The 27,759-nt window shown below is 37.4% G+C and overlaps 1 protein-coding gene across 2 annotated transcripts in view; it reads left to right on the forward strand.

Moving 5' to 3' along the window:
- Nucleotides 1–824: 824 nt before the first annotated feature.
- The window catches only part of MOSPD2 (motile sperm domain containing 2), a 33,047-nt gene continuing 6,112 nt past the window's right edge, over nt 825–27,759 (forward strand). The window contains exons 1-10 of one of the 2 annotated variants that reach the window (XM_041416550.1): nt 825–901; nt 1,111–1,177; nt 10,201–10,356; nt 11,089–11,175; nt 12,567–12,721; nt 15,114–15,174; nt 16,376–16,414; nt 17,153–17,277; nt 22,394–22,564; nt 24,742–24,854. In XM_041416550.1, coding sequence (XP_041272484.1) covers nt 893–901; nt 1,111–1,177; nt 10,201–10,356; nt 11,089–11,175; nt 12,567–12,721; nt 15,114–15,174; nt 16,376–16,414; nt 17,153–17,277; nt 22,394–22,564; nt 24,742–24,854 — 983 coding nt within the window. In that variant the 5' untranslated portion in view covers nt 825–892. The remainder of the gene's footprint in view (nt 902–1,110; nt 1,178–10,200; nt 10,357–11,088; nt 11,176–12,566; nt 12,722–15,113; nt 15,175–16,375; nt 16,415–17,152; nt 17,278–22,393; nt 22,565–24,741; nt 24,855–27,759) is intronic. The other variant, XM_041416553.1, reaches the window with a different exon arrangement.

Raw genomic sequence — 27,759 nt, forward strand, 5'->3', positions numbered from 1 at the left:
CTTTTGCATTGCAAAGCGATAATACAGAAACGTTTGAGAATGAGGCCAGCATGTGCTTTGATCTCATAGATTAACAATGAAGTTAAACAAACTTGTGCTGAGAGATTTAACTAACAGAAACATTTCAGAAATGTTTCTTTACCAAAGCATGCATTCTATGGCTATCAACAGCTGCACAGCGTAATATAAACTGATAAAAACCAAGCCACACACTCACAATTCATGTGATTGTATTGAAGAAGGCACAAATATACTGAGCAGACTGGAAAATAACTGTGCTTTGAGCTCTGAAATTAAAGAGCCTTCTCTCGGGCACACTGCTTGTTAATAGCTGTAATTTATTTTTTGTTAAAATTATAAGGCCTCGAAGGAGAAAGTTCTCTGAAGAACCATCCAGTCATTTTGCGGCCAAGTGGACTGACTCCCTCCCTCTGTCCCTCCTCGCCCAGAGAAGGCCCCGGGGGTCTCGCAGCCGTCTCACCAAGTTTCACTCCGCTTGCAGGACCCGCAGCGACGCCGCTCGCCCGGCTCAGGCCGCGACACCGCCCGCTCCCGCACCAAGACCGGGGACAGACAAGGGCAGCGACCGCAGGCTCCGCGCCGGCGGGGCCGCTCCGGGCCGGGCCGTTCCCGGCGGGGCCGTGCCGCGGTTCCCACCCAGCCGGGCCGCTCCCGGCGGGCCGTGCCGCGGTTCCCGGCCGGCGGGGCCGCTCCGAAGCTCCCGCCGCGGGGAGCATGACGGGAGCGCAGGCGGGGCTGGGCCACTCCTAGGGGCGGGGCCTGCCCGCTACAGGTCTCCTGAGGCCCCGCCCCCCGGGCGCCGCTCCATCCCCTTTTCCCGCCGCTCCTCGCGCTGCCGGAGCCGCCTCAGTGCGGGCGGACCCGCTGGATCATGGCTGAGGTGAGTCCCTGCACTCCTATCCCCTCACTGCTGCCTTCCTGCCCGCCTGACGGCTGTTCTCGCCCCGGCCGCCGCCCGCAGCCGCTCGCGGTTGGTGGTCTGGCGGGGCGAGTGGCCGGGCCCTGCCGTACAGGTGAGGGCCTGGGGCTGTCTGGGGCCCCGGCCTTTCCCTTCCTTTCACGGCCCTCCTGTTCCTTGTTTCCTTTCAGCAGCGACAGGATAAGGGGGCGCTGATAAGCGAGACCCGGCGGCGTTTCGAGGCGGAGTACCTGCCAGGTGAGCGGGGTGCGCTGGGTGCGGGCTCTGGGCTTGTCCACTGTCACTTTTCCTCTCGGGGCTCCGGGTGTCCTGCTTTCCCAGGTCTGGGAACGTCTGTGACTTTCCACAGAATCGACTGGGTAAGGAAAAGGCCTCTGAGGTGATTGAGGCCAACCTGTGACTGAGCACCTGTCAGCCAGCCCACGGCACTGAGTGCCACATCCAGTCAATCCTTAAACACCTCCCTGGGCAGCCCGTTCAGATATCTAACCACTCTTTGTGTTAAGAGTTTTTTCCTAATGTCCAAGCTGAACCTGCCGTGGTGCAGTTATGGTGTTTGAATCCATGGAAGGGTACGATGCATAGCAGGTTTCTGTGCTGGCTCTCGGAGCTGGGTCACTGTCTTGGGCTGCAGGATGTGCTGGGGCAAAGCTCTCACTCCTTTTCTCCTGCAGGGTGTTTGGTTGGCTGGAGAGTGTGGCCTGGGACATTGCTGTGCTTGGTGTTCTTTGACATGAAACATGTCAGGGAAGGGGGACGGAGGCATTCTGACCTCACCGAGTTTGTCAAAGGAAGAGTTGTTTTTCTGGAGTAACTTGCATTTGAATTTCATGCAGGCCATAATTAAGATCATGCTGCATGTCCAACTCGGTTCTTAAGTGCAGGTGCATTTAAATTTGTAAATTAAGGCCAGGAGATGCTGGGGATGACTAGGGGGGAGGGAAGACTGGGGTAAGCCTAGAGTGGTTTCCTTTTATTTCAAGATTGATTTGCATTGCCTATGTTGGAGGAATGTAGGGTATGCTAACAACTGCAGTAAACAATATGTTTCATTGTGACTAAGAGACTTTCTACTAAAAACATAAATCTATGCAATTTTTAATGCAAATAGAGTCAAAGTCCAGTAGCTGTCTGCATCTCCTTTAATAAGAGCCTCAGTTCTGCAAACAAAAGCCTTGCTTTGATGGTTCTGATCAGAACTATTGAGGTTACCTTGCTATCTATCACTTTTTGTAAGGGTTATGTGTTTCTTCATTGTAGTGAGCTGGAACATGCTTTTGGAAAACTCTGAAGGTCTTGAGGGTGGTACAACTTTGTCTCATATGGTTGCTCTGCTAACTTTCATAAAGGAGACTACTTAGCCTTGGTTAGAAATGGCCTTTATTTCTGATGACAAAATTTATTAGAAAGTCTTGAAGTAGACAGAGCTTATTTTACCATTTGATACTTCTAAGTGAATAAGGGTATCTTTTTAAAACTCAAGCTTGAATCACTGGAGGCTCATCTTAAATTCTAAGTTCTTCTGCCTCTTAATGTTTTCAATTAGTGTATATTTTCATATGGTGGGTGATTCAACTTGCTTTGTATTCTATTATCCCAGAGTCATACTCATAATTAATTATTTCAGAAAGCCTAGGACTGCTGTGGGACAGTGGTTGTGGAAAAGGGGTATTACTCTTTCAGATGATCTTCTTAAAATCTTGGAATTCTACAAGTTTATCTAGCTGTAACGATGTCTCTGTTGGGCTGGTTGATGCAGCCATTAAATAACTGAATATTGTTGCAAGGTAAGCTGTAATCCTATTTGCAGTATTTTGAACACTTTTTCGCAGTAAGCCCATTTTTGGGTCATGTTTTTAGGATTAAGACTTTTTTTGAGTTTGTGTTGCTAAGATTCTGCCACAAGTTTAGGAATGCCCCAAGCAAATTAATGTTCTCATGACCACAATCCAGAGTGAAAACCACAGGATTTTGATTTTGTACTGGTCTATCAGCCTTTACTGTGTGTGTTCTAAAACATATTCTTTTATGCTTCTTAATCAAAGGAATGTGGGGCTGCATGTATGCAGGCACCCTCAAACCTGTGACTTGGGGGTGTAAAGGTGCAAATGATTGCTTCATACCCAGGAATTTTCGTCTTTGGTCTGCTTTCAAAACTAAGGGCACTGTCAGGCTACACTGAGAGGCTGATCCTTCCTGTAAAGTTTAGTGTGGTCAAAGAATTGTGGGCCTCTACAGAGCAAACTTTATTCTGTGGACAGGTGAACTGCAGTTGTTAAACTCGGAGGAAAGTTTTCAGGCAGTTATTTGTTTGGTTTTTTTTTTTTTTTTCCTGGAGATTGCAGCTGACACTGTTTTGTTTTCCCTCTGGGGAAAACAATGTAACTGGTTATTCTAGAAACACAGTAATTCTGATCATCAAAGATTAAGTGATTCTTCCATATTCTGTAACTCATCATTACTAGCTTCCCTCCTGCCCCTCCTCATGTGGGAAGATTTGGTAATGGTCAAAAATGCTGAGATGGCCTTGCAGTAATGTTTACTTTTGTTATGAAATGAAAACTTAGAGGGTCTTTGAAATCCTACTTTTTCATTGAAATTATTTATTGGCAGAATACAATTTTTTAGTTTGAAGTGGAATCTACAAAAAATATATAGCTGATTCAGAAAAGTCGAATATTCCAACATGTGTTATAATTATTATTATTATAATAATATGCTGTGGCCTTGATAATTTTCAAGGTTGGGTCCAAAAAGTTTTGTTCAGCAATTGAAAGCACCATAAATCTGGTTTTTTTTAAGTTATACAGTTGTTTCATTTATGTGACCAAATCAGAAGATGCTTCTGATAGTCAGATACGGTGTGAAAGTGTCATGGAACCTTACTGGTTCGTTTTCCCAAAATTTGTATGAGAACTTTCTTTCTGAAGTTATTCAGCTTACTTGGCCATTGAAGTGTTCTAGAAGGAAAGCTTGGCCACTGTTGCATCTTATCTGCAAAACAGTATTTATTATTAACTGAAATCTTGTGGGTTTTTTTTTCCCTTCAGTTAGCTTTCTAGCTGGATTCTAAAAACAGCTTCAGTTCTTGTGAGGAATGTATGTCCCAATAATTAAGCCCTTGTATTTAAAAGGTTTCTCTCCAATAGTGTCCCTGTTAGTCCAGTAGACTGGCAAACACTGTCTGATGTGGTAGGCAGACAGCACTTTGTCTTCACTGGTTTTGGGCCTAATTTGTCTTTTGCCTGTTTAGATTCTTTGTGGGAGTTGGTGACGTAAATGATTTTACTGGTGAAAGGAACAATGAAAACAAAAGATTTTTTTTTTCTATCACTGACTGGCACTAACAATGTTTTCTAGCAAACAAGCATGTATTTTTCTATAGTGAATTTCCATTCCTTAGTGATTTTCTAAAATTAGCTTTTATTTCTGGGCTATTACGTTCTATTTTAATGTTACAGTGGAATTTATTTACAATCGAGTCTTGTTTGATTTTTTTCAGTAAATTAGTTTTGTTCATATTTTGTTTTGCATGTTAACTGTTTCTAATTGCCTGTTATTTCCTGGCCCTCCGCACTTACATCCTCTTCCTTTCTCCTTTAGGCAAGTCTTATTTTTCAGAAAAGATTTTGCAAGAGAAGTTTCCTATCCTTCCAAAGTAAAGGATTAAATTTCACCATGACTTTCTTTAAGCCTGTAGCAAAGGTGTTTTGTTAATCATATGGGCTGATTGCAAATAAATTTTTAGACATATGGGACACCCTTAAAAATCAGTGATAAGACTGTTGTAGAAGAGTGGTAATGTTTTGCATACCTGCATGTCTTTTTATGCTCTGAAATGTCTGTTTCCCCTGGTTATTAGCTTTTAGGCTGAGACTGGTGGAAGGATAAGATGGGAAACATAGAAAGCTCTGTAACGTTAATGATTGAGCTTTTTATTGTAAGCAGTCTTTATTGTCAGTGACAGTGTTCAGTTTTGCTAAAAGTTTATCTCACTTTGTGAAGGTAGTTATTTTATTTGTCTATTGCTGCTTGAGGTTGTGAAATAATTCCTTATTGGATGGAAATAGTGTTTGGTTTGTTCTTCATTCCTGTCCCTCTATGGCTACTGACCTTCTTAAATTGTTTCTAGTCTTGCTGATTTTCTCATGTAGCAACTGAAGGCACATACCTGAATTGTTGCAGTACTTAGCTTAATGTTTGGCATCAACAGCCAATTAAAATGGGTTTCCTCTTGGGAGCCAAAGTCAGAGAAATGATTGTGACCATTTTAAACCAAGAATTCTTGGCTGGAGTAGCTTTAAGACTAGATAAATTGAGTCTCTTTGTGTAATGTAACATTTGACATACTTTTCTAAGTTGCTTTTTGTCTCTGCTTTGTACAATAAAGTTTCTAGGTTTGTTCTCTATTAAAAGATATGCAGTTTCTGTCCCTGCTTAGCTTTATGTATGGCTTGTTCTGTAACACTGCTTTTCTAGATAAGAGTTTTTTTCTGGAGGGAGAGGTCATTCAGGTTTTTAATTCTGAACTTCTCTGGATTAATTTAGTATGTGATTCAGCTGTGCTGCCTGGTTTTGAGTCCTGTAGTTATTCTTCTATATTCCTGCTGAATATTCTCCAATTTGTATTATTTTTTCTAAACTGTAAGTACCAGAAGAAAACACAGCAGCACAGCACTGTTGTCCTGGTAATCACAGAATAGGTCGAGTTAGAAGGAACCATAGTGGCTTGTCTGGTCCAGCCTGTTCAGGCAGGGTCATCCTGGAGCACAGGGCACAGGTTTGCATGCAGACAGACCTTGGATGACTCCACATCCTCTCTGGGCAATCTGTTGCAGGGCTGTCACACACCATGAAGAAATTCTCCCTCATACTCATGAGTCTTTGCCATTGCCTCTTGCCCTATTGCTGGGCACCACTGAGAAGAGCCTGGGCCCATCCTCTGCCACCTCCCTGCAGATACTGACAGAAGCTGATGGGGTCTCCTCTCAGTCATCTTCTCAAGGCTGAAGAGGCCCAGCTCTCTCAGCCTCTTCTTGTAAGAGAGGTGCTCCAGTCCCTTAATGGTCTTTGCAGCCCTCCACTGGACCTGCTCCAGGAGCTCCTGGCATGGAAAGTAGATGGCAGTGAAAAAAAGAGGAATGTTAAAGGGAAGGGATTTCATAATTTGTGCCTCAGAAAACTTAATGAAGTCTTCTAGTGGATGTATTGCAGTGAAATTTGTGTGCATTTAGTTTTGTGTAATTCTGGAGTTATTTTCAGAGTTGTTCTCTGGTGTTATAGAAGATCCTTTATGTTGAAACATAGTAATTAAGTGTAGAGTTTCACTGGAAGCTTCTCAGCTTTAAAAAGACAACTTTTAAAAGGGCAGAATGTGCCCATGGAAAGGACAGAAGTCCTCACTAAAGCAAAAAAAAAAAAGAAAAAAGGAAGGCAAGTAATATAAGAAGTTGCTGTTCAAACAGATTTTGTCTTCTTCCAGTCTTTTCTCATGACCTCAAATGCCCAATGACAAAATGAAAGTGACTTTAACCAACTATTTTGAAAATAAGGTAAAATACCTGGTCAGTTTTGCTCACTCAAATTTTCCTGAAGAGCTTTCAGCTAAAGGAATAAAGAGGGCTAATAATGACCACATCTCCTTGCTACTGTCACTCCTTTATGTGTAACTTATAATTTGGCAGATTATGCTTTTTCTTGCTTTTTTGGATCTGAGTCTTGCTTAGTTTCTACAGTTTCCTACGTCAGTGGAGAAGTATTGCAGCATCCCAGTTTTGCCTCTTCCATGGGCTGTGGAACCATTGTATGATACAGAAAGGTTTGAGTGTGTTGGACTGAGGGAGCAACCAGGTTTCCAAGCCTCTGGACTATGAAATGTTACACAAAAGTCTGGCCCTGCTGCTACACATGTGATTTTCAGTAGCTCTTTCTGAACAGAAATATCTGCTAGTGCTTTTCCTTGTGTTACCTTTGGGGTGAGTGATGTGTGTTCCAAATACCTTACAAAATTCTGTTCATTATGGACTCAGTTACAGAGATGTCTCTCTTCCTGAGCTGAGGGTGACTAAACTTAATGTCTCAGTGTCCTAGTGGCAGTCCTGCAAGTGTGAAGAAGCCAGCACCTAATTTTCCTTTGAGAAAAGCATCAGTATATGGTGACAGGTATCTAAATAGGTAGGCTTGGAGATGGTCTGAGGTAAGTTACTTCAGTTTATAGTTCCACCTGAATTTCCATATGGGAGCCCCTCAAATACTGTTTCTTTTTTGGCCTCTTAGCTGTTGTGCAGGATGTATTTAAATTGTATTGAGAATCTCAAAGGTCTTATTTCCTTTCAACTAATTCTCATTTAACTCCAGAAGTTTCTAATAATACAGTAACTGCACTGAAGTGTTCCGTGAATTATTTAAAACTAGAAACATTCTGATTATTTCACGGTATATTTTGAAAACAAGTTTCCAGATGTCTGTAAAATTATGTGGCATGTACGGATTTGAAGAGGAATTCCTCCTCTGAACTGACACATTTTCAATCACTGGATTCTTGGAAGGACTCCATCAATTTTATATCACTCTGCTTTTTGTGAGTGACATCAAACACCTTTGTTTTGGATTCACATTCTCATTCTAAATTTTACTTATTTTGTAGCAAGAATTGGATCAAGCAGGTAAAAGTCATACAGTATTCAGTACTGTTCTGTCAGTCTTAAGCTAACCTGATTCAAATACTGGCGTTCTGCAAGTGCTTGTGGATGTAGGATTTGACTAGGTGTTTCCCCTGGTTTTAGGGTGTATTGTAGCATATATGTAAATTCAGATTACATGTGTCTTGTTGGTAGCTTAGTTACAGGAGAGAGGAAAGATTACTTTTTCAACTATCCTTATCTCTGTAGCGTGCTTTCCATTATGTTGGAAGCTTGGATTAGACATTTTCTCTGTTTCTCTTTCACTTTCATTTTCTTAAAATACTCACAAAGTTGAATGTCTGTTTTTAAAAATATTCTCTTAAATTCAGAGTTTGGGCAAACTTGTTAGTGGTTGAGAAATGTGTTCTGAGGTTTGTTCCATGTAATGGTATGTAAATGATTTTAAATTACAGTTTGATACAAGGTGCACAAGTCTCTCATTTTGACAGTTGTGCTCTCAGACAGATACTGAAAGCAAAGAGAGCCTCAAAAAGTGGTGTGAAATGTTATCCTGTTAGTTTTTACCTGGTGGTGGGTTTTCTCTTTAATTACAGAGTACCCTAATCCCTTATTTATATAAGATACACATGGGACTGATCTCAGCAAAGTACTTGGCTGATTAACTGCAGTCAGTCATAGCTGGAAGCCAGTGTGTGTTAGAGTTTATCAAACCAAGGTGAAGTGGTTAACTTGAAACTAAGTACTGCTAGCTTTTTTCAGACAAAACTTCCTAAATCATTGGGGAAATTACAAATTTCAGATGAGCAGTTGAGACTACAAAATTTCACTCCCAGCATTTTTGCAATTCATCTGATTCCTCTAGAGCCACAGAGACCTTAAACATTTCAGTTTGGTGCTGAGTGATCACTTCACTGGGCTCAGAAGGGGAAATTACAAATTTCAGATGAGCAGTTGAGACTACAAAATTTCACTCCCAGCATTTTTGCAATTCATCTGTGATTCCTCTAGAGCCACAGAGACCTTAAACATTTCAGTTTGGCGCCGAGTGATCACTTCACTGGGCTCAGTATAGGAAATCAGCTCTCCAGTGCAAGTATGGAAATGACAGAAAAAGGAAATGCAAGAGTTAAAAAGATTTTAGTGGATTAGAGGCTTTTGGGCAGAGAAGAAAGTAGGATTAGAGGCTTTTGGGCAGAGAAGAAAGTAGAGGACTAAGATTAAGGAAAGTGGGATTAAATTCTAGGGTTATCTAAGGAACAAAGTAAACTAGTGGAGTGGGATTAAGGGAAGGAGAAATTTGAAGCCTGATGAAGAAGGGAATTTGGTAGATGATGTATGTGAGAAGCAGTTAGATGTGAAGAGATGCATTGAGGAGTGCAGCTACAGTTTAGTGAATGGACACATTTAAATTGATATATTCTTGCAGTTATATTGACTGATTTATAACAGGAAACAGTATAAATTGAAATACAAGTAAAATAGATCATATTTTTGCATGTAGGCCAACAAATATTAGCAGAATTTAGTGGTGTATTTTTCTTAACTACTTCCTCAGAGTTCTCTGAAATACACATTGCCAGGCCATTCCATCACAGTTCCAGATAGTTGTAAATGGCTCTGAAAGCAGTTTGTTATTGACAGAGGATCAGCTCTTTCCAGTATGTGAAAATTAAATCTCTTTTATTAACAGTCTTAATTTTTCCCATGGTAATAATTAAGTGAATAGTTTTAGAGCTTATGATTTTTTAATAGTTAGCAGAGATGTGTATCAGTGTCTTTTGCTTTCAGAAGCCTGTTTCTATTATGGGCTCTTGATTTGCATTCTGTTTTTACCATTTTCTCAGACTATTGATTTAAAAACCAGGCTTTTGTTTAAGTGTATCTACAGTAGAAATAGGTCCACTTAGCATTTGTGTTTTACTTTCCTCTTTAAAAATAACAACTCAGAGCAGCAGCAAGTCTTGTTTCATCTGAAGTACTTCCAAAAGCATGAAAGCCTGTTATCGTGCTGCTAATGTGATACAAGAAGATACAAGAAGCCTTGGGGGCTTTTGTGCTACTCTGGAATTGCATGTACTTTTTATTGGGTTGGGTAACAATTTAAAACAAGTGTAAACTGTAATTTTATAAATAAAACCAGTTTTGTTTAATGCAGTAATGCTTAGTGCATGCTCAAAATTGTGAATTTTATCTTTGTCAGACATTTTATGGTCTAACATGCCGATACCTATAAGTTTGAGAACTCAAGCATGTACTTGGGATGTTTAGTATATACATTAATCAATACATAGATTCTAATACTATGTACTAATTCATGTTAATTACAGAAAAGTGGTTTTAGAGAAATTACTCCTGTTCCAGATGCACCTTGTTTTTTTCTTTGCGTAAGGATCATGGAAAATATTTTTCTAGTGAGAGTAATGTTGTAGTGTCCCTAAATATCATTGCAGCAGATAATAGGTTTCCATTAATTTCTCATACTGTGCTTTGTTTCCTTAAATTTGAAACTGCAAGAGAAGTCCTATATACCAAGTAGATGCTTACAGACATAGACTTAACAAATCTCTTCACGTTTCTGTAGCAAATGCTGTAGACACTAACTTATTTATTTCCTAGATAAATCCGATAAATATGATTCTAGAGATGTGGAAAGACTTCAGCAAGATGATAAATGGGTTGAAAACTACTTGATTTGGCGTCATGATGTTGTGGATGATACATTAAAAATGATTGATGAAAGCTTTCAGTGGAGGAAAGAATACACAGTTAATGGTAAGCTATGTTGTGCAGTGATTTTGAAGGTGTGTTGCTTTTCTATTGAACTACCACTGACCTCTATATGTAGTTTAATTAATAACCTTTTAAAGGTTTGCAAGTACCATGGAGAGCTGAGCAAGAACTTTCAAAAAAGAAAAAAGAGAAAAAGTATTGCTTTTTATGTTGACCAGTAGTGCCTCAATTTTGTTGTGGCTTCATATGTCCATTGAAAGGGTGTTTAAGGGGAAGGAAGGAAGGCAGCTATCTCTTGTTTTGTCTCTTGCATCATAGAGTTCTAAAAAAACCAAATAACAACACACAACAGAACAAACAGGACTGCCTTGTTCATTGTAATAGCATTGGTCTGGTACATTAAATAAAAGATCTCATTTTTGTACTGTGAAAATATTTTGAAGGTGAACTCTTATCTACAGGACTTCACACTCTGAGTAAAGGATAGAGCATGGTGGGGAGGCTTCAAATATGAAAAAAATAAACATTTGCAGCTTTTTTTTCTGTAGATTTTTAAAAAAAAATTGACTTCATAAATAGATTCTACTCTGTAGCATGAGAACAAGCTAGTAAAGATTTCAGATTATTTCAATATTTGCATCATAAAGACTTTGTGAAGTGGCTTATAAAGATGTTTTTGGGGTTTTTTTTGCTAGACTTCTACATTTTTAGTGACTTCTGTTAAGTGTGATTATTAATACGATTACTGAAATAATATTTCATTTGGTTTTGCAGACTTGTCAGAATCTGTCCTTCCAAAATGGTTATTTGAAATTGGTGCTCTCTTTCTACATGGATATGATAAAGAAGGCTATAAGTTATGTAAGTTATACAGAATAGACTATTTTTAGCCTTTGATCATAGTTTTATTTCCAGCATTTTATCATCTTGAAAAATAAGCATTTTAAGAAGAGACATAGGTATATATTAGATGCTGCTTTTACTTAAAAGGGCAATTGAGTTGTAAAGTTTTTATTTATCAGAGAATCCACTGAGTTGGAAGGGACCCAGCAGGATGATGGAGTCCAACTCCTGACCCAGCACAGGGCGGCCTCAGAATCACAGCATGGGCCTGACTCTCAGACAGGCTTGGTGATGTGACCACTGTCTTCAACAAGAATATAATGGTTTCATGTATGCTCTGTGTTTGAATAGAGGTTTCTCTTAATCTTGAAATACAGTCTAGCTAACATGCTATGCTGACTCTCAGACAGGCTTGGTGATGTGACCACTGTCTTCAACAAGAATGTAATGGTTTCATGTATGCTCTGTGTTTGAATTAATTAATTAATTAAGGGGTTTCTCTTAATCTTGAAACACAGTCTAGCTAACATGCTATATTTAAAAACATTTGTTTCTTTATATGAAACATGGAGAAGAAATCTGGTTTTTACTTTACAACTTCCCAAGTTTCAGGGAGAAGAATATTGAGCATATCTAAAGTTATTTTCAGGCTTGTCTGACTTAAATACTGTACAGGTAGTAAAAACAGAATCTACTCTTCAAATTACTGCCCTGAATATTTATTTTCTCACTTATTGTGTAATCACTAACTTGGATTCAGACATTTTTATCAAGTCTTTAGTTTGAATTATGCCTGTGGGTTTTTTTTTTTTCCCCGTGGAAAAACAAGTCTCCGTATACTCATTTTTTTAATTCCAGAAGAATATATACTAGGCTTTCATTTCTGCAGTGTTGCTCACCTCCTGGAATTTTTCATTTTATTTTGGAAAGATCTGTTGCTTTTTATATAATTCTTAATGCATGTATAAATAGTTTTTCAAAACGCATCAACTGCAGTGCTATAGGAAACCTAAGAAGAAAAGGAAACATTAATTTTACAGCAATATGTAGAATATGTGCTGAACATAGTATTGTCTGAAGACCAAGTGATTTAATTTTAAATTATGAAATACTAATCTAGGTAAACAGTCTTTAAATACACAAAAAGTGTTTTTTCCACTTTGTTTCTTCTAAGGTGTAACTTTGTATTTTCAATTTATAAAAAATTATAGTAAAAAATGAGCAACGTGGGGTACGTGAAGAGGTGTTCAGTTGTTTTTCTGGCTGTTCAGTGGTCACAAAATCAAGACAAATATAAAATACAAACTCAGAGATGTTAATACATCAAAGTACATCCTCTGTAGTTACTTGGATGATGTTTTCTGTTTGTTTGGATCTTTCCTTCAACTTTTGTTGTGTTTTTGTCCAAGTTTGGTTCAAAGTGAAGCATCATACGAAAGATCCTAAACAGCAACTTGACAAAAAGAAACTGGTTGCTTTTTGGTTAGAACATTATGCCAAGAGAGATCATGGAAAGCCCTTGACAGTGGTATTTGACATGGCTGAAACTGGAATCAGTCACATAGTAAGTATTTTTGCTTTCTTGTCTTGATTGCTTTTGGAATTATTTAACTTGTGTTACAAGAAAAAGGAAGTTGCTGTGCAACCCTTGACACATAAATAACTTAATAGTCATTGAGATAAGTGATATGGTAGAGCTTTTTCCCATGACATGAGCAGTTTCCAAAATCTTTTGTTACATATTAAATTTTGTCTTCTGCAACATGCTGAAAACTTGCTTTTAGTTTGGTGACTGAGCTGTTTGCAAGGTTGAGATCTTTCCTATCAGTACATATTTATAGATTTAATCTAATAACTAAAAATCTCACAGATTATGTGTAGGTTAAAAAATAAAATGTATTTCTATAGAATAACTACATTTTTCTTACCAAGTGCCATGCTGTCCTGTTATTACAGGAATGGCAGACATCTGTGTCTTTCTGCTTTTTTGTCTGGTGATGGTGGTATAACAAGAATTAATGTAAGCAAAAAAACCCCATCCCCAAACCCAGCTCCAGAAGAGGTTGTCTATATCTGGCACAGGCAAGATTATTAATGTTGCACTGGGACCTTGCAGCTGTGCAGTACAGGGCCACCAGCTTATGGGGAGGTAATTTGACAAATAAATATGATGTTATTCTCTTTTGCAAGGTTGATACTCTTACCTGTGCAGTGGGAGCTGTCCATGCTCCTAAAGATAATACTGGAACTGCAGTTTTACATAGCAGGAGTGAAGGATTGTAATAATTTCCTTGATGTGAAAGACTAATTTGATTTGGGTTTTATCGATTATATCCTGAAGCAGCTTTTTTCCCCCCTGTGTCTTTGAGACTCCCAGAGACAAAATCTCAGCAAGTGCTGTCTATAACTGTCCCATTGTACAGGCTTGCTTTGTAGTTAGTATGTTTGTCACAGAACAGGAATATTTTTAATGGCTATTTGTAGCCATGTGGAGTAATTGATAAATCTATCCTAAAGGAAAAAGAACTTGAATCTCTGGGTTCTCTTCCAGAGCATGCCTCATTTGTCTGTTCTGTTGCTATGGACATCTACTATATCACTTTTATCACTGGTATGCAGGAGATAATTCTGATAGCTCATGGCTTGTTACACCAGTTCAGGTAACTAGAATAGATGCAGTTATTGAATAGTCTGTGCAATCTGCACTTCTACTTCCAGACTTTAATCAAAATAATGGATCTATCCCTTCTGCTGTCTGATAGTGCTGCTTTTGGATAGGCAGCAGAATAGAGAGCAGCATCCTGATTAATGGAGATTCTAATAATTCTAATCTATCATTGTGTTTGTGCTGTAAAATGAAAGATATTGCATTTGGTGCAAGCAATAGACAATTGAGATAAATGCTTCTATTAGAGGCCACCTTCTGCCTGTAAAGATGTCAAGTTAGTTTCTAGTTGCTGAAGCCACTTAAAAAGCTTTCAGCTTGTGGGTAGACCCCTTAGACAGTGTTATTTTTTGGGGGCTTTTTTCACTCTGTCCAAAAATGTTTTGGTGGTGTGTTTACGTCACCCTAGGAGCTCCTTCCCCATTGTTACTGTTACATCAGGCTTTGGATCCTCAACCAGAAATGCTCTGTACTATTTCTGAAAGCAGTAGTAGTGGTAATTTCTGTTTAAAGGACTGGGAAAAGTACTCATGGCAAGCTTCCCACCTGAGTACCTTATTGTGGTAAGGTATCTCTTACTTTATTTCTCCACCTGTTTCATAAAAAGCCTTCCTTGCCCTTTACTGTGTAATACAGTTCCATTATACCTTGATTTTGCAAAGGAGACTGACTGTACTATTTCTGTACAGTGGCTCATTGGATTGAAGCATCCTGAAAATGGGTGGTATAGAAACAGCTCTTTTGAGCACTGTCTCTGCCCACAGTTTCTCTGCATGCCATCAACTAATACTTAACCCAAAATTCTCTTCAAAGAAAACCTGGGTTTTTTGCCTTTGGAAATATAATACTGAGTGCAGTAGTATATTGAACAGTATGTAGGATAATTACTGAAGTGAAATTTCAGTATATTGAATACTCTTCCACCTGTCAAGCTTCTCTAGTGCTAAAGGTTTGTTTTTCCTGTATCTTTCCTGCACATCTTAAGTCCTGTTGATACCTGCAGTAGTTTAGATATCTTAGTTATTGCACTGTTCAGAGGTCTATTGACTTCTTTCTCTGATTATAAGGGGAAGTGTGACCACAGTCCTGCAGCAATTTAATGGAGGAAAAAGCCTTGCATTGTGTTTTGAGGATATTTGTAGTGTATGTAAAACTGGAACACAGTTGACTACTATATATCTATCCTGTGCTTTTCATCAAATGCCTTAGCTAAGCCTGTACTTTTAAATGTTTTGGCTTACTTTGCGTTTATGCTGTGATTTTTTTTTTAATTAATTTTTTTTAAATTTAGGACTTGGATTTTGTCCGGTTTATTGTCAACTGTTTTACAGATTATTACCCAAACTTCCTCAGTAAGTATTGTATATTAAGTATTAAGCATTGTAGACTGGTGTAACAAGAGCATTTCATAATGTGATAGAAGATGGGGAAGATAAAGGTTTTTTTCATGTGCTTTCTGGGATAACTTCATGAAACGTGAATGTTACAGTGTGAATGTTATTCTTGTCCTGAAATCAGTACAACTTTGCTGAATAAACTTTACTTTCATCAAAAATCTACTGTCTTTTTGTGAAGTAGTAATGTTTATTACTAAGTAATAGCTCTTACTATATTTATACCTAGTAAGAACTATTATAAGCACATAATAGAAAGTAATTGACCAGTTTTCCTTTGCTTTTACTTGTGTAGAAGCTTTGATGATAGTTTGTATCCTTTGCAAGTCTTCAGTGGTCAAAGAATGAATGGCCCTGAAAATTTATGGGGAGCAATTGTTTATTCTGAAAATGAAAATGCTTGATTCTGAAAATTATTTATTCTGAGAAGGCATTTTTGTGTGCACACTTAGAAAACTCTTTGTACTTGCCTGCTAGTTTTTTAATGCATAGGCAAACACTGCACAGTTTATGCTAGCTCATTTTAAATATGTTGTAAATTTTAGGTGAAAATGTCTGTGAATGTTGAACTTCCATACAGCAACTGCTTAAACTCTGAATATTAAATTTTGGCTGATCGAAGTTCAAAGCTTTGATCAAATATCAAACTTAAAGGCAAGCGCAACATTGTTTTTTGTACTTTGACTTTCAAGAGGAAAAAAAATTGGGACACTTAAATGTTTTCTAACCTTTATGGTTAAATAAAAAATATTTGGAAAAAATAGACATACAAGACTTATTTGCTTCTTTGTGAAGTAAGCGATGCTGAATATACTTGTTAAACTTTCTTCTTTTCAGTAGCTGGTTTGCTAGGTCAGGTTGAGATCTTGCCTTTTTGCCTTATTTTTAAGATGAGTTATTAGTGACAAAATGTCAGAAAAGTAATATCCCAGGAAGTATATAAATGATGTGTAACTTGGAATTTTATTACCTGTTTTTCAATCAAACAGCTAATGTTTCTAAATACCAATTAGTTTGTACAAAATTGCTTTTACAGGGAGGTGAACATGGAGGTTTGTGACAGTGAATATTTACGTTTTACATGAATGTTATTGCTGTACTTGCTCTTAAAAAGAGAAATACCTAGCACTTGGTATTCAGATTTTTTTTTTCTTTTCAGCAAAGATAGTAATATTTGAAATGCCATGGATAATGAATGGTAAGTTGGTTTTTTTTTGTTTTTTTCTCTTCAGATTGTAATAACTTTTAAAATTTAGCAGCAAAAATAAGAAGCATTTTTCTACTCAGTGTAGATACAGATGAATAAGGGAGTTTGTTAAACATACATCTTTAAATCTGTCAGTTTAAAAGTTGCATACTTTTTATTTTTCCTTCTATCATTGTATTTTGGATCATACTTTACATGAAGTCTGCATTCATCCTGTTGTTTTCAAAGGTTAGGAGACCTTGATAAATAATCTGTTCCTTGAATGCTGCTAAGTAGGATCTTTTTAGGAATCCTATCATTCGCAGTATTGGTGACTTATACCCAACTCAAAACTAGAGTACACAGTTTAAGATAGATGGCTGACACTGGGTGCTGATGTGGTTACCCTTGTTCTGATATGGATGCTTCAATAATTAGCTATAACTATAATGTACATATAAATATGATAAATAGGGTAAATGTGATTCCTCTGTTGTTGCCATATGAATACATATTTTTATGTTGGCTTTATATTTTCCTGCATATTTGTGTTTTACACAAATTCCAATTTTCCATTGCTCATTCCAATTATAATAGATACTTTCAGAGCAGGTTCTGCAATATTTTGAGGGATGTAACTCACTTGTATTATGTAAGATCTACCAATACACTGAAAAAGACCTACAAAAACAAAATAACAAAACTGCTTTCCTGTTAACTCATATATACCTTTTGTTTTGTTTTTTAAAGCTGCTTTTAAAATTGTGAAGGGTTGGCTTGGCCCAGATGCAATAAGCATGTTAAAGTTCACAAACAAGAATGACGTGCAGGAATACATCAGTGGAGAGTATCTGCCACCTCACATGGGTGGAACTGTAAGTATGAAATGTCATGCTTCTGCTGTGACACCTATATCAATTCCATATGTGGGCTTGAGGGTTGGCTCTTCAGAGATGGGTGATTTCTTGAAATTATTTTGCCAAGGATAATTTCAAAATTGTGATAATATAAAATAGGTGAACTTCATGAGAATTTGGTATCTGCATTCTTAAGTACATTCTTAACTACTGCTACTATTTTTTCTGAATTATTAATCCCCTTATAAGTCACTGAAAACCACTTAATTTTTCAGACTTTCAAGAAAAATTATCTAAGTGTCATTGTCACTTGTACTTTTTTTTTTGCTACCTGGTGAATTAGAGATGGTGTTTGTTTATGAAACAAATTCTATGAACAGAAAGTAGGTTTCATTGTCCTCTGAGAGTTCTAGTCCTGCTCCAGAGCTATGATTCATTAAAGACAGTTATTGTAGCTATTTTTCCTTTGCTGACTCTAGGGTTGCATTTTAAGACATGGCTGTAGAAGATTCTTTTCAAAGAGTATAGTAGAGCTCCAAAGTGGTACAAGCAGCATCAGTTTAACAGAACCAGAATCCAGTTCTAGTGCAATCTAAGGAACAGAACAGCACAAGCATCTTGGACAACATTTTCACAAGGCTAGTAGATCAGTATTGCATAATCTTTAAAATTATGCTTTAAAATATTAGTAGGCTATTTATGGTAGTAGAATAAGCCCACTGCAGGGGAGTTGCTTTTCACTGTTCTTTTTCCACCTTTTCTTTTCTGAAGCACTTTTGGCATTATGGCAGTAACAATATGGATAAAAGGAGGGTTGTGTTTCAGCAATAGTAGGGGAGGACACATTTCTTTGTATATGAATTCAGGGCAGTGTTGTTGTGGCCGGGACATAAGACACTTGTTTGGGGACCATAAAAGAATGTTACTTTGATTTTCATTTGACTGAGATTAGGAGCCTTTAAAAAGCACATGTGACTCTTGAGGAAAAGATACCCTTTTTTCCCATGGACAATTCCTGCCCCAGCTCCCAGTCTCATGTAACAACTTCCTCATATGGAAGAAAGCTGAAATTACTGCACAGCAGAAGTGGGCATTGAGGGAAGGGCTGATGATGTCTGAAGTGGCTTCAGTAAGGGACTGGATGTTGTTTAGCAGTGGTTCTGGACCTGCCTTCTGTGGTGTTGTCCTACTGTTGCAATAGAGGGGCAAGTTTTTTCCCTCATTAAAGCTGAGTATCTCCCATCTGCTTTTTAGACCACTTACCCAATAGTTCATTATGTCTTTCTTTAAAGAAAGAACTTGCAGTTTTGCTAAATATCCTCCTGAAGCATCTGCTGGAACACACAGAGTTACTGTAATCCTGCCTGGGGCCTGAAAGGTCTGATTGCTGATTAGTGATTGTTGATCAAGCTGCCTCCACGTTGTCCATCTTCTGAGAGCATTAACAAGTTTCAGATTCATGGAGGCAGCTTATCCAAATCACTTGTCTGGGGTAAAAAGTTGCAGCGGCAGAAATAAAGTAGTAAAATAGTAGTAAACTTGTCTGACAAGAACTCCAGAAGTTTTGACAATTTCAGAAAAACAGCTTTATCTCTGCATATTAAGAACCCTGTATTTTGAACCAGCACATGCTTTGACTGCTGCGTTTTTTTCGCTTAATGGATGTTTTGAGCTTTTAAAAACCTCAGAACTGTCATAATTTGGAAGAATTGTTAGCAAATACCAAGACTCCAAAGCTGTGCTCTGAACCTTTCTTCCTAAGATTTTTTCAGCATATACAGTAAAGCAGTGTCTTTGCATTTCTGATAGCAGGGAGTTTTTCACTGACCAGAAAACATACAACATATTGCCCTTTCTCAGAATTTAACTTTTCTTGATGTGATTAATCTTGGCTTCTCTTGAGGCAGCTAGCTAGCGTACAATTCACTATTATTACTATTGTCAGGCCTGGCTTTTTTAAAATGCAGTATCTGACTTGCATAAATTGATTCCTTCCATTTTTCTCTAGTGTTTTGTTTTGTTTGTGAGGAGCTTTATTTTTTTTTTTTTCTTCCTTCTGATTTTCTCTGTCATCTTTCATTTCCACACATTTAGTTACCGGTCTTCACATTCACAATGAGTATAATGCCTGTGAAGAGCACAGCATATCTGTGCATCCTTTGCTGTGTCCCCGCCAGGATCCAGTTTTGAAGAGCCAAGTCTTTCCAGATGGAAGCAACTAGTGGAGCAGATCATTTGGCAGGTTAATTTGGGGAGATACCTAGATTCCACTGCACTTACATTCTTTGTATTTCAGAAGAATGTTAGAGACTAGTTCTGGAAGTAACAAAAAAATCCATAGAATAGTGTTAGAGTCAGTGATTACCTTGCTTAAGTAAGGGAACTGTTCTTTGTCTCTGTTGGAAGCCTCCAAGCTTCTATGTGTGAAGTTATCTTCAAGCATGTTTTAAGTCTATCTCAGGGTCGCTCAAAAGATGAATCAAAAACTTTCCATAGCTTTAAAATCCTTTGATTGACTGTCAGCTGGCTGTGAAAGAGGAATATCACATGCTTGATTTTAGACAACTAGTGGGCAAAGATGTCTCCAGAGTACCAAAAGTTTTAAAACTACTTATGGAAAACAGAAACTTGGGTTTTGCAGGACTTTGGAATATGAATTTGGTCATTCAATCCTCATCAGTCTCTTGGCTGTGGCTGTTACCATATTGCTAATCCATACATGCCACGTACCATGTATGTGGCTTCGAGTTGTTCTTCTCCATAGTGCAGAGGTCATTTGCTTTATAGCAGGTTTATTTTTGTACAGCTTGTCAAAATTGCCCAAGGCAGATCTAGGAGCAAGCTGATGCTAGCCATCCTGGAAAATTAGGGTTAGGTGCTCAAGAGCCACTTGGTAATATTTTTCATTTAGAAATAAATGTATATTAACTCAGTGTTTTCTGGCTTTTCTATCTATTGTATCACACATTTTGCCATTTCCAGCTGTTGGAACAGTCCCCTTCTTAAGGCATACACATTTCTGACTGAGCAGAGAGATTTGTTTCTTCAGTAATATTTTCTGCAAGACTGAAGTACATACCGTGTACACTTTGATACAAGACATGTACACACAGTAGGGTTTTGATTTGTTTTGCCCAGTCTTTCTTTGTCAGAAGATGGATTTAACAAGGATGAATTGATCAAGAGTCTCTCTACTGGTGCCAATATTGAACAATGTGTGCAACTGCTGTGCTCTCCACCTGGGTATCTAAATTGATAGCCCACAGGTTTTCTTGAAAGTACCTTATATAGGTCAGTGGCCTGAAGTTAAGACTTAGGCTAAGCTTAAGTTAAGTTAAGGCTAAATATCTAAATTGATAGCCCACAGGTTTTCTTGAAAGTACCTTATATAGGTCAGTGGCCTGAAGTTAAGACAGGGCTAAGCTTGCATATGACTTCATAGTCACTGTGTGCATGTTATCTTAGAATATATCACTACTATGATTAAGGCACCTCTACAAAAATGGCAAAAATAGTAGCATGATTTCTCTAGATCTGCTATAAAGGAGAGTCATAGGTCTCTAGAATGGATGTATTAGGCATTGAATGGCTGAGGTTTTCACCCTGTTAGCAGATATACCCATGTCACTGAATCTTAGGCACTGTAACTAGGAAGTGTGGGACTTTGAACAGAATCTCGTCAGTGGGACAACTCAGCTCTTGAAGCTATCCAGCAGCATGGATTAACAAGGCCAAGTCAAGTGTGCAGTGAAATTAATTTCCCTCTATTAAGGTCACTTTGTTACATGCTGTTCATCCTATGCTGGGAGGGAATGATGAGGCTTTGTTGGTTTGGATAAGGAGAAGCTGGATATTTCTGTCAAATGTGGGATGTCAGTATTCTGTAAGACTGCTGTAATATTTCTTGTGGACTGGAGTCTTGTCTTTTAATATGATTTAGTCTGTAACTGATACTTAAAGCTTGTCCTTCTGGCCCTTAATAGGACATTGTTTGAGCCAGGGAATACCTGTTGTAGTCATCACCTAGAGGTCTTTGACTGTTGCTACAAAAGAGTAGATGAGATTTCGACCTTGATTATAATTGTAGATGATCAGAAAGTATACTTTTTTGTTTGTTGTTTCTTTGAATAGGTCCATCTAAGACTTTTCCCTTTTAATCTTTCTTAACAACACATTATTCCTTGGTTTGAGAAAATGTTCTTGCTTATGGAGAGCTCTCTTGAATACCTTTTTGTAAATCCCTGCTGAGGGAGGCATCATTTGTGAAGCAGGGACATTGCTCCATTCTGCCTTTGGCAGGATTCAAAGCTGTGTTATTTTTCTCCACTAGAAAAGCTGACAGATTATATCCGTTTCCTTGATTCTTAAAACTGTTTGAAAATGCAGTAGGAACAGAGATCCCCATTCAAAAACTGCCTCTAACATTACATGTGACAAAACAATTTGGAGAATGTTAAGAAAATTTCTAGTCAGCAAAAATTGGTTTTTACTGATCTTCCAATGGAAAAGGTATCTTTATTGTAGACTCATTGAGAACTTAAGTATTCTGCTGCTGCATTACTCAGATGTCTTAAATATGGTCTTTAAATTGATTTGGCATTCCAAGGACTAGAGGTCTGAATTGCAGAATATGCAAAAGGTCCACACACATTATGTTAAACTTAAGGGATTATTTGGGATTGTTTTATGGGTTTGGGCTTTATTTCCTTTTTTTAAAGTATCCATTATGAAACTAACAAGGAACAACTGATGTTCTTCATCACTTTTGAAATATTTTTAGAAATAGCTGTCATAAGATTTAAACCATATTTTTGAGAACTAAGAAGAGAACTTCAGCAATTAGACTCTGAATGCTGATCCTTGATAGACCAGCTTCTGTAGTTCTGCTGTGAATATAAATAAAAGTTACAGTTTACTGGCTTCATTGGATGACTGTATTTATTTGTCTATTGATGATAAAATAGAAATTCTTGGTGTCAGCTTTCTGTGCAGGGGTGCACCTTGAAATGGATAAATGAAACATAAAAGTAATGTGAAACAAGAAACAAAGACAATATTTCCATTTAAAAAACCCTAGAGAAGGTCCTTCTAATCCTCTCAAATAACTCATCTTTTATAAATCCTTATCTTTCAGGATTCCTTCAAGTACAGTTATCCTCCATTGGTTGATGATGATTTTCAAACTCCTTTATGTGAAAATGGGCCCATTACAAGTGAAGATGAGCATGAAAGTAAAGAAGAGATAGATGCAGACACCAAGGAGGCTGGGGAGCTGAATGAAGCACAAAACCTTAATCAGAAAAAGGTATCTAAGTGAAGATTTAGGCAAGACTAGCTAGATGGTTACAGAGTGGGACAATAGACATACACTTTTGGTTACTTGTCTTTGTGTTGTATCTTTTTAACAGTTTTTCTGTCTTCTAATTTAGCAAAAGAACACAGGAAAACTGAAAAATTATAGTTACAGTTTCAACCTTGACTTTTGGTCTGTTAAGACAAGTTTTATGCTTCAGAATGTGTAAAATGTGCACAAAGTATTTAGTTTGTCTCTTGGAATATAGTGAATTGTACAGCAAAAGGAAAGGTTTCTGTATTTTACTTTCAAAGGTTGTCTTTCTACTAGGTTTCTTTTTAATCTTGGGATATTTTTAATCTTGGGAGATTTAGTGGTGATCATTTTGAGGGAGATCTAGTTTTCGCTGATGCTTAAATCAGAATGTACATGAAAAAATGTTGTTAAATATTTATGCACTGTTGGATGTTACTTTGTTTTCTTAAATTATTGATAAAATCTCAACATATAAATGTTTTCATTTATTCTCAGGAGAAATTGTATTCCTACTCCATCAATCATGTTTTGCAACATAATCTTCCTGCAGTGTTGTTTATCCAGAAATAAAGGCATTGTTTTACACAAGTTCGTATGAAGTGATATTTAGGAATATGCAGTAACATTAACTGGGGATATTGCTCTTGAAAATTGTAGAAAAAAATTTGAAATTGACTACTTTAGTATCATAATTAATTTTGGAATATTACTTGCAAAACTTCTCTTTAGTGGAGTAGAATACAGTTTCATTTACTGTTACAGGTTTGTCAGAATAATTTGAAATGTGCAGCTCACTAAGTAGTACAGCTGTTATTTGTAACTTAGCCAGCTTTAAAAAAATATTAGATAATTGCACTGACCTTAAGGTCAAAAGGAAGCATTACATAACCATGGATAGACTCAGTAGCTTGTTTTTCCTTGGAGCACATGTTAGAAGCTGTGATTCTCACATACAGAAACAGGGAGAATTTCTGCTCTGTGAGTTGCCTTTGGTGCTTAATAAGCCTCAGTGTTTGTTGGCTTTTAATTTGCTTGGGTGACTTAACTTTCTACTTAAGGTATTTTAGTTTTTTTACTTTTTTTACTCTTGAAGTGCCCTAAAGCATGTAATTGTTTTCACTTTTATTCAGTGTAACCAAGGTGCTACTCAGATTTTTTCAGTACAGGGAATCATGAGTGATAAACTTGGTTAGTAAGTGCCTGTCCTGTAGGTGCTTCCCATTTTGTGCTCTACAGTAATATTTTTGTGGTAGTTTTATGTTGAACAAAGCCTAACATATAACTAGTGCAGTGTATTTACACACCAGCCTTTTTCTACCACTTTTATATAATTACTAAAAAAGTTCCCATGTGGGTTCTCTTTATACAGCCTATTTCATATAAAGTTTTGTATTCCTTTCATTCCCATACTTCAAACTTGCGTGAACTGAGTTCTCTTCATGTCCTTTCTCCGTATTAAGAGTGGAATAAAAAAGCAAATTCTTCAGCCAGCTGATCTGGAATCATGATGTCACTAATACTTTCAGTCTTCTGTACCCCCCAGCACCTGCCCTGTTTTGCATGTATTTTCCTAATGTTGTAGAAGAAAACCCTCAGAAGCCAAGATGTACCTGCAGTTTTGAAAGCACCAATTCAATCAGTATTATTTCTTTTATGTTCTGCAATACTTCAGAGTTTCATCTAAGAGCAATGAAGATATGTTTAGCTACCCTGCAATGTAATGAAGTGTGGAATTGGTACTGTGTTTTCTGTTAGAGTGGTACAGTATATAATACAGAGTGTATTGTTTTAATCTGTTTTAATTTGAAATGGGTGAATAATACCAGTGCTTTATAACCTTTGATATTTGAAGTGCTATAACTTAGTGTGTCTGGAGTTTTCAAAAACAGACCCGACCATCAGGAAAATACATGGAAAAAAGACAAAGCAGAATTTTTGTTTCGTACATGTTTAATGTGTTATGTATCTTCTATAGTAAATCATTTTATTCAATGGACTTCAAGTGCCTTCAGGGAATGAATATACATAAAACTTAGTCTTTAATATGTAAACTGTTGAAATAAGCCTCATCATATTCTTTGAAATACCTGCATGATTCTGTAACATGTAATCCAGGTTTCTAGTTAATCATTATAACTATCATTTTTACTCAGATGAATTCTATAGAACAAATTTCCAAATCAGAGGAAACTGACAAAACAGAGGTCAAACCAAAAAATGCAAAGAAAGCATTAACCACTTTTAAAGGACCTTTATTACATATCAGGTAATAATAATTTTCTTAAATTTTCTTTTTACAATGTTCCTTGAGTACTGAATTAGTTGGTTTTCAAAATAAACTTTTTTCAGACCGTTAGAGGAAAACAAATTATAAACAACCTTTTAAGATGGATTTTTACAAAGCTCAAAGAGTTTTTCTGGTTTTACAAGTTTTCAGTGAATCTTCTGGTGTCACCAAAAATGGATATACTTTTTGTACAAATAGGTATATATTCCATAGAATTGTAGAAGTGTTTTATATTGAGAAACCATCTGACTCAGTTAAGCCTGTCCTTACCTGTAACGAGAGCAGTGGTTTGACACTGTTTGATTTCACTGGCTCAAGAAAAAACAATGTTTTTTCAAGACAGTTTTCACTGTCAAATCCTGCATGAATTCTTTTGGCTTATGATGGTATAAATGTCTACAGTAATAGTTTCCACCAGTTAAACTTGATTAATGGGTGCAGTTTATTTTGTGTGGAAAGGGCTCTATAATAACGTATCTACCCAGAAGGTTTTGTCATCCAGGATGCTACATCTTGCAGTTGTTTTTGTCACTAAGCTAGAATAAAGAAATCAATTAACCAATACCACTTTTTTTTTTCACTGCCTTTTAGATTAAGATGCTTGTTTAGAATTTGATTTAGATGTTAACTTTTATTTTCACTTTCAGTTTGCTATTAGATGAATGAAGAAAATATCTAATTTTAGGTAATTTCTTAGCTAACTTTTTAAGTGCTGTAATGAATTAGTTTTGGAATTAATTTTAATAATGACATGCTCATTAGCATAAATATATTTTGTATGTGTAAATTTTTTCCTAAATTTGAAATGAAAAGCCTCCTCTGTATAGCCTTAGTTTCTTGTATGGCAAGACAAAGGCGTAGACTGCAGAATTGTGATTATAAAACAATGTTGAACATTTTCTGTGACAATCACAATGCTAGATGTGTCTTTCCAACCACTTATTTGAAAAAGAAAAGAGCACAAATCATAAGCAGACAAGAAAAAGAAATCCAAACAAGCAGAAACACCCCCAGAAACTTCCGTTTTTTCTCTTAAAATATTTCAAGCTGTCATTGAATAGAAGTAACTTACATGGACTGCAACACATGGAAGAATAAAGTTAGTCAAGTATAGAGGTGTTAATACTTGTAGTCTTGCTGTCATGGAAAATAAAATACTGGTGTCTCCATTGTTCTTGCTGTTTGTTTTCTTTTTAAAGTAAAATCCTGAGTGCAGCTGTTGCTCTGGACATTTTACTGAAGGTGATTGAACCAATAATGTATAGTGCCATTCATAACCAGTTTTGGGCACCTATCACAGAGACCATAAGCTCTGCCACCATGGTTAACGTGCATCCTTGCTCATCTCCCAGCACTGCCCAGTGAAGGGAGCAGCCCAGAGCCTGAGCTTGCAGCTGAGGCACTGCACCTCTGGCACCATAAAATGATGGGCCAAAGCTGGGTCCTTGTGCTCTTTTGTTTCTTGTATTTTTAGTCATGCTTATGAGTCAGCTGTCTCCCTCATTTAGAACACAATTGTATTTGCCTTGTATATCTTACAATGAAAGGCTGCCTCTGACTTTCCTCCTCAACAAGTGAATTTGTTTGGTCAGACAAGAAGCAGCAGCTTCCTTGTACTGTCTGGCAGAGGAGCAGCTCGTGGTGTGTTGTGGTACAAGAATTTCTAGTACAAGCTGGTTATGTCACACACATCAGAATAAGGAAATTCCTGCATCTGTAAAAGTTAAACAGCTTGGGTGTTTGTTTAAACAATTCACCCTCCTACCTCCTAATAGCTACATGCCTCCTACCCCCAACGCTGTGGAACTTGATTTCACTGACAAGAACCATACAGCCATGGTCCCCAAGTTTTTGTGTTTTTTTTTTTATTTTATTTTAGCTTTGCTCAATGACCATAATTGGTAGAACAAGAAAGATCAGGCTCTGGCAGAATGTTCCTTCCCTTGATCATGTTTGTGACTTATTTTGAGGCTGATTATTGTTATCTAGTTTTATTTATGGTTCATCTTGCGATCACTGCAGTAATACAGCTACACACAGCTGCAGTGGTACAGTATTAAGATAGCTAAGCTGTGTTGTAGCTACAATCCTTCCCTTCCCTAGCACTAGTTACTTAAATTGACAATTTGGAAATGAAGGAATACTGAGAGGAGGAGGGAATTACCCTATTAAGTGGTGTTAAACCCCATCCCTTTTCTGGTTTCTACCTTATTTGGCACACTTCCTTATCCCCACCACAAAAGAAGTAGTCTTGTCACGTGGACTGAGTAATGCACTGTAAAACATCAGCACCCCAACATCACAGTCACCCCCGGAATCTGCTTCTGGCGTGGGCGTTCACACTTGCCCTACAGCACCAAGGGGTTTTCTTCTCACTCATACCCTGGTTTAAGTAGGAGAAGGATTGGTACCATAAAAGGAAGCCTTTTGAGGAGGAGGTCAAATTAACATGAAATTGTCATTCCAAAAAGAGGACATGGGGAAAAAAAAAATCACGTGTTTTGAAAGAGTATATGCCGTTCAGTAGTACGGAGTAGAATGGCAGTTCTTTGCGTGCTCCTCATGTGACATAATGAAAGAAAAGGTTCTTTACTTGCTGCTCAAGTTTCCTTTCCTTACATTATATGAGCATGCCCTACCTTTTACCTACTAGTGTTCATTTGAATGCTTATCCAAATTGAGTTGTGTTAGTTTGATGTGGTTTAAAATATCTCATGCATGACTCTCCTAATTGCACAAGAATATTAAAAACAAGCAATAACTTTATTTATGCATGTGGTACCACAAGTATGTGAAGACTGACTCATAAGTACAAGTGGATTCAGCTGTCGTGGTTGAAATGATTGCCAGTTGTGGATATCTGCCTTCTCTTATGTGTGCACTA

Source organism: Onychostruthus taczanowskii, unplaced genomic scaffold, assembly GCF_017590055.1.
Source record: "Onychostruthus taczanowskii isolate IOZ18803 unplaced genomic scaffold, ASM1759005v1 scaffold52, whole genome shotgun sequence".
Classification (NCBI taxonomy): Eukaryota; Metazoa; Chordata; class Aves; order Passeriformes; family Passeridae; genus Onychostruthus; species Onychostruthus taczanowskii.